Consider the following 13,644-nt stretch of genomic DNA (forward strand, 5'->3'; position numbering starts at 1 on the left):
GAACTAACAAATCTGTTTGCTCAGAAGCTCGGCTCACTTTATTTTGCATTGCACTTATGATCTTGGGAACCAATGAAAATCTAGCTATGTAGTGATCACTATAAGCATCCTCTGGTTATGTCCTTTTTCATCATATGCTCTGCTTTTGTTACCTGGGTTTGTGCCAAGGTTGCTCTAAGGGCTTGAACACAAGGTTAAGGTGGCCTTACATCAGTTGATGTGCCACCAGATTAACCATTAGATAGATCCCTCTCTGATCTAATTCAAATCTATTGGAAATCATTTTAGCAGAGCCCCACAGTTTTGCACTGCTATGGGTTGTCTTTCTACCGCTGGTCCCAACTGGACGCCATTCGATATTCATCTAGTACGATCAGTCCATCGAAATTGACCGAATTATCGATCGGGGAAGCATGTTGGGGCATCGATTTTTAGCAGCTTTGATCAGGATAATTAAATCTGACGGGTAAAGTCAAGAAGTGTATTGACACCTTTACTGAAATAGATTGATGGGGGCAAGCTGATGTACCCCATGGAGTGACGGTGCAGATCACTACTAATATCCTATCTTGTCCCACAGGTACCAGAACTGAGGAAGAAGTCCCGGCGAGATTACTTGGTCAAGAGAGAGAAGGACAAGCTGGAGGACCTGGAGGCGGAGATTGCAGATGACGAATATTTGTTCGCCGAGCCTGAGCTGACTGTGACGGAGAAACGGGAGCTGGAGTACAAACGCAGTGTCAGGGATCTGGCCAAGGAGTACAAGAAAGCGGGAGAAAGGGAGCGGATGGAAAAACATGACCGCTATTTCATGCCAGAGGAGACGCGGAGTAAGGTAAGCTCACATTCAAGAGCGACAAAAGTTGATTCGGGTATTAATTTTAATAGAAATACGTACGGTTCTGATCCAGTTCTGTATAATGCCTGAAGAAGACACTTAACGTTTCGAAAGCTTGCAATTAACCATGTATCTTATTGTGCTGCAGAAAATTCCCGACCGATATGAGGAGCCAGTGACTGAGGAGCGCTTTGCCCCAAGGGAGGAACAGCGGCGCTGGGAGGAGGAGCATATCGGGGCTGCATCGCTCAAGTTCGGAGCTAAGGATGCCCGGGCTAAAGGCCAGAAGGATTATGACTATGTGATGGAGGAGGATGAGGTCATCCAGTTTGTCAGCTCCACACAGATGAAAGGGACTGTGGAGAAGGTAAGATGCCGCACTCTATAAATAAAATGTAACTCTGCGTTCGCTAAAAATAAGTCATTATTTACTGCTAGTATTTTAGCAAGTTGTATCTCAGTGAGGAGAGGGAATTGTTTTGTTCAATAGTAAAGTGAATTTTAAGATTTTTAGAACAAACTAAAACAAGAATATGCTATCCTTTAAACCCCAGTTTGTGAACTTTTTGGCTTATAGAAGAAATATTCTACTGTCAGGCACAAGGTTCTTAAAGGACTACTGAAGTTAGAAATATATGGAGGCTGCCAAATTTATTTTCTCTTATACAATACCGCTTGCCTGGCAGTCCTGCTGGTCTATTAGGATGCAGTAGTGTCTGAATAATGCCAGAAACAAGCATGAAGCTAATCTCTCAGATCGGAAAATGTCAGAAACATCTGATCTGCTGCATGTTTAGGGTCTATGGTTTAAAGTATCAGAGGCAGATGATCAGCAGGGCTGCCAGGCAACTGGTGTTTAAAAGGAAATAAATATGGCAGCCTCCATATCCCTCTTGCTTCAGTTGCCCTTTAAACCCTAAAATCTTAGAGAACGGTTATCCGACGGAGTCAAGCTGCATGTGCAAGCGGCCATAGCCAGAAGTTTCTTTTTTTTTTTTTTTTTTTTAGTTTAGTAAAAGCTGAAAGTGTTCTGTCCCACATGTTGCCCTGTACAAGACTTTTCATGGTTCCTTTACAATGTATGTCTTGCCAGGAAGATGAAAATGAAAAAGCTCTATCTGAGCTGGAGAAGAAGAAGATGTCAATCCAAGAGGTGCGACGCAGCCTCCCTGTCTTCCCCTATCGAGAAGACCTCCTGAAAGCCATCGCTGAACATCAGATCCTCATCATCGAAGGCGAGACTGGATCCGGCAAGACCACCCAGATTCCACAGTACCTTCATGAAGAAGTAAGTGGTCAATGTCCCCAATAACACTTTAAGTGGACCTGAACTCTTGCACAGGACAGAAGGAAACGATAGAGAAATACACCCTGTATGTATTTAGAGAATTTAGCTTGTCTAATTCCCCCTCATATGTGACTAATCACAACTGTAATTTGATCTCTCCTCTGAATGCCTCAGCAGAGCAGCTACCGTATTTTTCGCCATATAAGACGCTTCGGAATATAAGACGCACCCAGGTTTTGAGGGCAAAAACCAAGGAAAAAAAGAATATATATAGTAAATCTGGCGCGTCTATATTCCAGGAGCGTCTTGTAGGTGTTCTACCCCAATTAATGTCCTCAGATGTCCCCATGTGCCCTCAGTGTCCCCATGTGCCCTCAGTGTCCCCATGTGCCCTCAGTGTCCCCCCCCCCCCCCAGGTTTCCCGCATGTGTCCTCAGTGTCTCCCATGTGCCATTAGGTGTCCTCAGTGTAGTCCTCAGGTGTCCCCGTGTGCCCTTGGGTGTTCCTAGTGTGGCCCCCATGAGCCCTTAGGTGTTCCTACTGTGGCCCCAGGTGTCTCACATGTGCCCCCCATATGCCCTTAGGTGCCCTCAGGTGTCCCCATGTGCTCTTAGGTGTTCCCAGTGTGGCCCCCAGGTGTCCCCCACGTGCCCTCAGGTGTCCCCCATATACCCTTAGGTGTCCTCAGGTGTCCCCCATGTGCCCTTAGGTGTTCCCAGTGTGGCCCCCAGTGTCCCCCATGAGCCCTTAGGTGTTCCCAGTGTTGCCCCAGGTGTCTGCACTGACCCCCCCCCCCCCCCCCCAGGTGTCGGGCTCAGCATAGCGGCAGTCATACTTACTCCAGATGCTCTCCAGGGATGCAGACCTGGTCTCCTCTCTTGTCGCACCTTTAGTGATGGCTTCTGTAATATGCGTCATTGATGAAGCCATGTGTTTTTGTTTGTGTTTGTTTGTGTTTTTTTTTATTTCCCTCCCTCCCTCTGAGATCCAGCAGTAGGATCACCTCTTAGGCATCAGCCTATGAGAGGGATCTGATTGTGAGCCACCCCAGGGGACAGCCAAGTGACAGGGCTGTCCCCAGTACAGTGCTGCGCTAGATTGCAGCCCTGTACAAACTAAAATAACGTGTTTTTTTTTCCCCTTAACAGCCTGCCAGCTCCGGCAGGCTTTTCTCTGTAACTCAGCGGGGATGCACGCACAATCCCTGCTAATCTCTGCCTACAGGACCTGGCACCAATCAGCGGTAGGCGGTCCTGTAGCTGCCACCCTCCCACCGCCAATCGGTCGGGAGGGGGTTAACCATCATCCTCCATTTTTGTCCAGGTTACAAATCCACACTGATTGATTAATAACCGGCTTTGTACATGCTCAGTGGTGTAGCTAAGGCGCTATGGGCCCCAGTGTGAGTTTTACATGCCCCCCCCCCCCCCAAGGGGGGAGGGCCCTATGGGGACCCTCTGGCCCAAGGGCCCCGGTATGGTCAAGACCTCTGCAACCCCTATTACTACGCCACTGTACATGCTGATTCCTTCTGATCATTCAGCCTCTCTGTCTTTCTCTATCCTGTTTAGGGTTACACTCGTAACGGCATGAAGATCGGTTGCACACAGCCTCGAAGAGTGGCAGCAATGAGTGTAGCTGCTCGAGTTTCGCAGGAGATGTCTGTTAAACTGGGCAATGAGGTAATGAAGCTTATCCTACACATCCCTAGCTTGCTATTGTACTGTTGTAATGTTTGTTGATATAGCCCTCCCTCTTTTGTTGTTGTTATTCATTGGGACATGCAGAAAAGCCCTCGCCCCTCTCACACCCCTGCTGCTGCACACGTGCACGGCTTTCACACAGCGGTGAGGGGGGAGCACATTTTTTTTCTTTTGTCTTTTTTTTTTTTTTTTTTTTTTTTTTGCTATGCACTGCAGAAACTTTAAAAGGAAACATCCATAGCCCTCTCAGTTAAACCATACCAGTTGCCTGGCAGTCCTGCTGATCTCTTTCACTGCAGTAGTGGCTGAATCGCACACCTGAAACAAGCATGCAGCTAATCCAATCTGACTTCAGTCAGAGCACCTGATCTGCATGCTTGTTGAGGGGCTGTGGCTAAAAGTATTAGAGACACAGGATCAGCAGGAGAGTCAGGCAACTGGTATTATTTTAAAAGGAAAAATCCACATCTTTCCCAGTATAGGTTCCCTTTAACCCCCTTGCCGGTCCAATTCCCACGGCAAGGGGGCAGCAGAGCACTTTTTTTTCATTTTTAAAATCATGTAGCGAGCCCAGGGCCCGCAGCCAAGCAGGAAATCCCGTTCAGAACGGAATTTCCTGCTGGGCTTCCCCGGTCGCCATGGCGACGGGGCGGGATGACGTCATGGACGTTGGGACGTCAGAGTGAATCCCGATCCACCCCTCAGCGTTGCCTGGCACTGATTGGCGAGGCTGCGCAAGGGGTCTGGAGGGGGGGGTGGCGCGGCGGGTAGCGGCGAATCGGCGGCGAGCGGAATATGCACGCAGCTAGCAAAGTGCTAGCTGCGTGCAATAAAAAAAAATTATGTAAATCGGCCCAGCGGGGCCTGAGAAATCCTCCTGCGCAGGTTACCCCGAGCTGAGCTCGGGATAACCGACAAGGAGGTTAAGGACATCTGTGTGTACTGAGTGCCTAGAGAGAGGACCGGGAACTCTGTGGGTCAATTCGTAAAAGGCTTTGCGGTAAAAAAATCTCATTGGTGACTGACCTCACGATATGGGAAGCGCACAAAACGGTCATCAGGGGTACGCTGATACAGATAGCTTCCAGGAGGAAAAAAGACAGACAGCAGAAACTCGCTAAATTAGAGAGGGAATATTCCAACCACTATGACCTTTTTCAAACTAACCCTGGCCCTGATACCAAAAATGATTTGCGTAGGGCGGAAGTCGCGCTCAATCTCTGTATGGCTGAAAAAGCTGAATACCAAATCTCCCGTTCCAAATTGAAATTTTATCTCAAAAATAATAAACCGGACACCCTCCTTGCCAATCGCCTCAGACAGCCTGATCCCACTTTCAAACCAGTCACTCTTCAAACAGCACGGAATCAATCTACCTCCAATCCCCTTAAAATAGTGGAGATTTTCCAACAAAATCTAAAAAATTTGTATAACTCCCCAGACATTTCTTCCACAGGTGAGATTGAGTCCTTCCTATCTACAATACCTCTTCCGGCGCTCCCAGATGGTCTAAAAGATCATATGGAACAAGAAATTGCATTGGGGGAAGTGCAACAAGCTATTAAGACTCTTAAACCCAACAAACAACCAGGGCCTGACGGGTTTAAAGCTTCATACTATAAGAAATTTATAGATATTCTTGCGCCCAGATTAGTTCTCGCTTTCAACAGCTTATTAAAAGGGGCACAGTTTCATACCGAATCTGTTACAGCTACCATTACAATGATCCCAAAACCTAACACTGATCATTCGAAATGGTCTAACTTTCGCCCAATTTCGTTATTAAATACTGACATCAAACTTCTGGCAAAGATCTTAGCTACCCGACTCAATTCTGCAATCACCTCCATTATACACAAAGACCAGGTAGGCTTTATGCCTCACAGACAAGCAAGTGATGGTGTCAGGCGTATCCTTCATCTGATACATCATGCAAACACTTCACAACTCCCAGCAATGCTCCTATCTCTGGACATAACTAAAGCATTCGATTCAGTCTCATGGCCTTACCTTCTAATTGCTCTTCAGGCTTGGGGTTTTGGAACTAATTTGATACAATGGGTTAAGGCTCTTTACTCGCATCCACAGGCTTCAGTGGCCTATAGTGGGTTTAAATCTGCTCCCTTCCCTATATCGCGAGGCACACGCCAAGGCTGCCCCCTTTCCCCTCTACTATTTGCACTGCTGATAGAGCCTCTCGCAATACAAATTAGGAACTGTCCAGAGATACAGGGCATACTGATGGAGGGAAAAATGCACAAGGTGGGCCTATTTGCTGATGACCTCATAATCTGTATATCGCGGCCAACTAGGTCCATCCTTGCTTTGAATGAGATCCTTAAGGAATTTGGGAACATTACGGGGCTTCATGTAAACCCAGCAAAGTCAAGGGCATTGAATATCTCCCTCCCGTTGCAATTAATGCAGTCGCTGCAGGACACCTTTGAGTTCAGCTGGGACACTCACAAACTGCCATACCTTGGCATCCACCTCACCAACTCTTATGATACAATCTTCCAACATAATTACCCCTCGCTAGCGAAAGATCTGGCGGACCTGATGGAGTGCTGGAAGAGGTACTCAATCTCTTGGTTAGGCAGAATCGTGGCTATCAAGATGACCCTTCTCCCTAAACTTTTGTATGTCTTCAGACTATTACCAATTCCCATCCCCTCTTCATTTCTCATATCCCTTCAGCGGAAGATCAACAGCTTTATATGGGGTGGGCAAAAACCGAGATTTAAAAAGCTTCATCTTTATCGTCTGAGAGCAGATGGGGGGATTGGGAGTACCTAATATCTCACATTATTACAAAGCAGCACAATTGGCTATTCTAGCTACTTGGCAAATAGAAGGCGAGAGGCCTACATGGGTGGATATGGAAGATAGGCTGGTAGCACCCACCGATATCAAAAATCTCCTTTGGCTTATTCCAGTAGACCGAGTTAAAATCCAAAATCCCATTATCAAACACTCCCTCCAAGTTTGGGATGGATGTAAGTTCTCGGGCCGACTGTTGTCTCCCCATAGGCCTCTCCTCTCCTTTCTGGGTAACCCCTCTTTTCCGGCAGCGTTAACTTCCCGTTCCTCCTACCAGTGGTGGGTTTCAGCTAAACTCCTTAGGATTCAGGATTTTGCTACCAATACAGGCATTAAGCCCCTAAACTATCTTCGAGAAAAGTTTAATCTTCCCCCCTCTGAGCAATTCCATTACATGCAAATTACCCATTTTGTAAAACGACACATCGCACAAACGGAGTCTCCTAGGAGCAGGACCTTCTTCGAGCACATCTGCGACACAAACCCACAAGCACCGGGAGTAATTTCAGCTATTTATAGAGAACTAACCCTTACGCGCTCCCAAAATAAGCCAGATTATATACTTAAATGGGAGAAAGAACTAGGCCTGCAGATCGATTACACTGAGATGTGTGATATATGGGACAATATCCCTAAAACCTCTATTAATGCTGACCTGGTTGAGATAAATTATAAACTACTACTTAGATGGTACCTGGTCCCCCAGAGGGTAGCCAGATACAATAAGGAATGTTCAGGGAACTGTTTCAGGGGGTGTAAAACGATAGGATCGTTCGCTCACATATGGTGGACTTGTAAAAAAGTACGTAGATTATGGATCAGAGTTTGCAGCTGGGCCTCATCCCTGATTAATGCCCCAGTCCCGCGGAATCCTCTCCATGTCCTTCTAGGTTGTCCATACCCATCCCTCTCCCCGGCCCAAAATGCTCTCATTAACTACATCTTCACAGTAACCAAAATTAAAATAGCAGCGGCTTGGAATACTCAATCCCTCTCGTTTGAGACAGTCAAAAATAGGCTTGGAAATATCTTGTTCTTTGAGAAATTGAGGGCCCGTATGAATGATAGCATGAAAAAATTCCATAAAATTTGGGATCCATTGATAGCTTACTTATTAACTCCTGAACAAATAGCTATGGTGCACAACCAATGATCTGATTATGGTTTCATGCACAAGCAAGGATGGCAGTCCTCGTCCCTGGAACCCTCTTCTACTGTCCCTTCCCTCTTCTTCCTAACTCTCTCCCATTCTTCTTTCTTCTAATCTCCACATAATCACGGTTTATCTTTCAACTTGCCTCTGCTTACGACGGCATTGTAGATGTTAAGACACTAGATGTTTACTTGCATAAGTCTGTAAACTCAACAATATGCGAATATACTCCTCTTCCTATTACACACGTTGGCACTTACTATCGCAACTAGAACCTATTGAGCTGACCCTAGCTTATGCTAGGAAATTAGCAAAACCTATCTCGCTGGAGCTTAGGTTTCATAGCTATAGGTACTGGACAGGTATGATAGACTAGTCCTCTCCCGACCCCTTACGGATTAGAGTTGGTAGATGGACTATCCTGCACGATAGCGTTTAGGAATTCCTTATCTGATTACTAATTGTAATAGTTGTTCTACCCTCAGATTAGTATGTTGACATTACTAGTGTTATACTGGCTTTCATTTGCTCAAACTAAAGATGAGTTGACTGTAAAATTTTTTATGCTGTTTCTGTTCACCGTTGTTGAGACTTGTTCTTGTTGAAAATTGAACTGTAACACTTATAAAACTTTTCAATAAAAACAATTGAAACAAAAAATCTCATTGGAAAAATACCGCATTCAGTATTTTAGACTTCTGTGTGCTAATTCATAAAAATCTTGACAGGAGAAGAGAAGAGTAGCTGGCTGGGTTGATACATTAATGAGCAGCTGGCTCAGTTGTTACATTCCTGTTCTCTGTGCAGAGACAGCATTACAATAAAAGAGGCAGCCCCAACTTCCCTTTAGATGTGCATTTTTTTTGTTATACTGCCTCTGTTTGCCCTGAATCTGCACTGAATCTGTCTCTAGTCTTTCTAAACAATCTATTTAATTGCCACAGCTTAGAAGAACTTCAAGAAATTTTACACATGCAGGCTTTTTGACATCTGAAAACAGGCACCTAAGAGGTTAAAAACACAGCCTGGTGTATTCAGGGTAGCGTTGGTTGTTTCCGCTCTTGCTGCTGCTGCCTGGGAGATCTGTCTCCATTAACTTTGCTCTTATCGCTCCCTTATCACCTCTTCAAAGCAGGCAGTATTCTCCGTGTCATTACCACCTGCTCTAATCTTTATGAATTGACATTTATTGACATGTGGTGGAGGTGTTTACTGCACAAGTCGGTAATTTCCCTCACTGCTTGGGAATTTTAGCTTTTCATGCAGAAACAGCTTTTATGAATGGACATTTTGCTAAGTGCTCGGTAAAGTCAGCTGTTTTCAGCATTACTGCATGCGGGAATGCTTTATGAATCGAGGCCTTTATGGGATCTCTCTCCATAAGTGAGCATCTAACTTTATTTTTATTTTTTGCTTTAAATCCTACAAAAGTACTCAGATGGATACGTTAAAACATTTCAGATTTATGCATACAATGCAACACTTTTTTTTTTTTTTTTTTAAATAAATGAGCTGTGTGTTTCTGTGTAGCCTGTAAACTGGACACCAACACTGGATTACCACAAAAGGAAAGTGCTTTACACGACCACCTTTTCCTGTCTATGGCCATACCTGCAGAGGACGACTGACACGGCAGCATGCAAAGCTGGGAGGGAAGATATTGTAGAAAAGATGTTAGGGAGATGATCCATCTTACGGTGTCTCTCTGTGTGCTACTACAACCCAACTCCGCCTCCCCAGCAGGAGTTACCTCTCCTTTTGGGATAAAATGAAAATGGTACTGTATTTGAAGGTTCATTTTAGCAGTAGTGCTCTATATTAATGTGCGAAGAGGGTAAACACGTACAGGAAAAAAGTTCATTTTAGACACTGTACAAAATAAGTTTTGTAGTGACTTCCATTTCACCCTGATGAAGCTCACAAGGGGGTGGGCGCAACGCATAGGTAGGCGGGGTTACGTCCCTGCACTGGCCATTGGAGTATCTCACGCGCTGGAACACTGAGCTAGCACTGGATCAGCATGAAACGGACGGAGTGCGTGCTGTCGTGCTCTTCAAGACCTGTCAGATGAGGAGCATAAGGCAGCTGTAGCAGGTAGTGTGGGCCCACTCATGAAGCCGCAATGGATGTTTGCCCTGGATTGCCTATAGAACTCTGGGTGATAAGACAACTGGGGTGCGTGTATGAAAAACCATGCTACTACCGGGTAAGACTGTTCCACATCTCACGTATTTCTGCATACCAGTGTTCTGCATATGTCTCTACTTTGCCTCCTCCGCATCCCAAAAACCTCCCTCCCCCCCCAATGCTCTGAAGACTCCAGAAGTACGACTGGACCCAGTACCAGAGTTTGTGTGTGGGAATATGTGATGTCAATGTGGATATGGGAGCGCTCCATGGTGACTCTTGTTCTTTACTGGTTTCATATATTGATTGAATAAAGTTGCCTTTTTTGTATTTGTGGAAACCCTGAGCGACGTTGCATTTATTCCTGCTGCTGTTCCACATCATCTCTTGCCTCCTCTTCCCAGGTGGGGTACAGCATTAGATTTGAGGACTGCACGTCTGAGCGCACCGTATTGAAGTATATGACAGATGGAATGTTACTGCGTGAATTCCTCACCGAACCAGACTTGGCTGGTTACAGGTACATTGACCTCTCTAATACCACAAAAAGCCTCCAGATGGGGTGCCCAGTTATGTGGTGGTGAGCCAATAGGATTGTATGTAGTGGACTGAAAAGTACCTTAAAGGGGCACTACAGCGAAAAACTGTAACATTTAAAATATGTGCAAACCTATACAAATAAGAAGTACATTTTTTTTTTCCAGAGTAAAATGAGCCATAAATTACTTTTCTCCTATGTTGCTGTCACTTACAGTAAGTAGCAGAAATCTGACAGAAGTGACATGTTTTGGACTAGTCCATCTCTTTATAGGGGATTCTCAGGGATAGATTTATTTTCAGAAGCACTTAGTGAATGGCAGTTGCTCTGTCCAACTGCCAAAAAATTGTGTAGGGAGCAGGGAGGCTGGCCAGCATCATTGTTTAAATCCTTTTTAGGGAATATCTTTATAAAGAATAAAAGCCTTGCTGATAATCCCCTATATAGTTACATAGTTACATAGTTATTTTGGTTGAAAAAAGACATACGTCCATCGAGTTCAACCAGTATAAAGTACAACACCAGCCTGCTCCCTCACATATCCCTCTTGATCCAGAGGAAGGCGAAAAAACCCTTACAAGGCATGGTCCAATTAGCCCCTAAAGGGAAAAATTCCTTCCCGACTCCAGATGGCAATCAGATAAAATCCCTGGATCAACATCATTAGGCATTACCTAGTAATTGTAGCCATGGATGTCTTTCAACGCAAGGAAAGCATCTAAGCCCCCTTTAAATGCAGGTATAGAGTTTGCCATAACGACTTCCTGTGGCAATGCATCCCACATCTTAATCACTCTTACTGTAAAGAACCCTTTCCTAAATAAATGGCTAAAACATTTTTCCTCCATGCGCAGATCATGTCCTCTAGTCCTTTGAGAAGGCCTAGGGACAAAAAGCTCATCCGCCAAGGTATTATATTGCCCTCTAAGGTATCCCCTATGAAGAGATGGACTAGTCCAAAACCTGTCAATTCTGTCAGATTTCTACTGCCTATTGTAAGTGACAGCAACATGGGAGAAAAGTAATTTTCGCTGTAGTGCCCCTTTAATATAGGGCTCCGCAGGAAGTATCTCTCTGGTCTTTGGTCCTCCTCCTTGATCGGGACTCCTCTTCTCCTTGGACGCCATTTTTTTTTTTTTTTTTTTTTTCTCTGGGGAAGATAATCAGCCTGCCACCTCTAAGAGGGCCTCCATGTCTTTCCCCTTACAAGTATCTATGGTAATAGGAGACACTTTGATTCACTGGGCAGCTATCCAATAATTAAAGTATCCAATAATTCAGTTAAATACCCCAAAAACTAAAATTTCAACAACTACTCTTAAGCCTCATCTACATGCGTAGCCGCCGGATCGCCTCTTCCGCATCCCCACCGTGACCCCGCTCGCCTGCGCGTGTGCCGGATTCGATACCTGCTCGTCCCCGCGCCGCTTATCTTCCGCTCGATTCCCTGCCATTATCCCCTCGCGGGGAACGAGCAGGGAATCAGCGGTAGCAAGATCCGACCTGTCTGATCTTATCAATCAAGCCGCATCAGCGGCTCGATTGATAAGCCACATCGCCGCCTCATCTACGCGTGTAGATGAGGCTTTAGTTACATAAAATAACACTTGACAGCAATTGCACACATTCTCTGTATATAAAAATGTATACTTTGACTGCCGAGAGCAGAAGCTTGCTTATCTCTAGCTAACTGCAAATATAATCATTGCTGGCTGAAGCTCTCTGAGGCAAGTGTCTTTACTCTGCCCTCCTCCCTTTCTGCTGAAGTGACTCAGCTGTTGTTAGGGTGATGTGCCTATTCACCTGGGGCTGGGGGGAGGAGAATAAAAACAGAGGGAAACGGTGTCCTTTTCAAGCTTCCACTAGAGACCTTAGACTGGTGCTCCATTTGGGGGCAGGCAGCGACATCAATGTCAGTCCCTTTTATAAGAGTTTATAATACAGTGATAATTAACAATAAACGGTCAGGAAATATTTTTTATATATAAATATTTTTAGTCAGTAATGCATTATAACTACTTTTATTAATTTTTTAGGATAATTTATATCTTGTATGTTGTAACCTTTACGTTTGTGTTACGCCAGTGTGATAATTATAGACGAGGCTCACGAGCGGACTCTGCACACAGATATTCTGTTTGGCTTGATTAAGGACATTTCCCGCTTTCGCTCTGATCTGAAGGTCCTGGTCTCCAGCGCCACGCTGAACACCGAGCGATTTTCTTCTTTCTTTGATGATGCACCTATTTTCCGCATCCCAGGACGACGATACCCTGTGGACATTTACTACACCAAGGTAGGCTTCCCACATCCATGCCACCTGCATAAAACTTCTTGATTCAGTTGTGTGATTAAGTGAAACTAAACTCAGAACTACCTCTCTGCTCTAAAAGATTAGCTACAGCAAAGCAAAAAAAATATAACCCTGAAGTTTAGAACTTGGTTTCACTTTGCAGAAAGTACTGAAGGGGTTAAGTGTTTACTGTATTGGGCAGAGAGCCTGAGCTGTGCTCCTGCAGTCTATTCACAGCTGCTGATAACTAATTAGACACTTTGATCTTGGTAGACGAACACAGGGTAGTGGAGTTATTCAGCAATGTGGAATAAAGACTTTTCATTGTGTGATGTGCAAGAGTTCGGTTCCCGCTTTGAAGACACTACTAAACCCAGAAAGATCAGCAGGACAGCTGAGCAATTGGCATGGTTTAAAATTTTAAAAAATATAGCAGCTTCCATATCCCTTTCATTACACTTTCAAACTACTGTATTTTTTCGATTATAAGGGCCAGTTCACACTGGAGGCGTTTTCTCAATTTTTTCTCCCGCGTGCGCTTTTTAAAAACGCCCCCGTGCGCTTGTGCAATGAATGTCTATGAGAAGGTTCATGTCGGCGCGGGTTGTGCACCGTGCGGGCAGCAAATCGGTGCATGGAACATTTTTGAGGCGATTCCGCCTCAATGGAGGGTATAGAAAAAAACGCAAATTGCTCACAAAATCGCTTTGTGCAACGGTTGCGTTCGCGTTTTTAAGAATAAATAAATTGTATTCTTTTCCGGGTCAAAGAGTTCACTTCCTGACTTGTCAGGGAGTGAATTAAAAAAACGCTCTGAAAAAAAAGCGCATAGAAATGCGCTTTGCACAAAAAACGAATCGCCCACCTGAGTGCTGGGTGAAGGG

General features: G+C 45.0%; 2 protein-coding genes across 2 annotated transcripts in view; one reads left to right on the top strand and one right to left on the bottom strand.

The window, feature by feature from the left end:
* The window catches only part of ABCF1 (ATP binding cassette subfamily F member 1), a 413,240-nt gene that overhangs the window by 117,996 nt on the left and 281,600 nt on the right, over window positions 1-13,644 (bottom strand). The window lies entirely within an intron of this gene.
* Window positions 1-13,644, top strand: part of DHX16 (DEAH-box helicase 16) — a 66,174-nt gene that overhangs the window by 15,540 nt on the left and 36,990 nt on the right. The window contains exons 6-11 of the mRNA XM_068250413.1: window positions 581-835; window positions 987-1,205; window positions 1,932-2,126; window positions 3,698-3,808; window positions 10,334-10,449; window positions 12,553-12,763. Of these exons, the coding sequence (XP_068106514.1) occupies window positions 581-835; window positions 987-1,205; window positions 1,932-2,126; window positions 3,698-3,808; window positions 10,334-10,449; window positions 12,553-12,763 (1,107 nt within the window). The remainder of the gene's footprint in view (window positions 1-580; window positions 836-986; window positions 1,206-1,931; window positions 2,127-3,697; window positions 3,809-10,333; window positions 10,450-12,552; window positions 12,764-13,644) is intronic.

The sequence above is a fragment of the Hyperolius riggenbachi genome, chromosome 8, assembly GCF_040937935.1.
Source record: "Hyperolius riggenbachi isolate aHypRig1 chromosome 8, aHypRig1.pri, whole genome shotgun sequence".
Lineage (NCBI taxonomy): Eukaryota > Metazoa > Chordata > Amphibia > Anura > Hyperoliidae > Hyperolius > Hyperolius riggenbachi.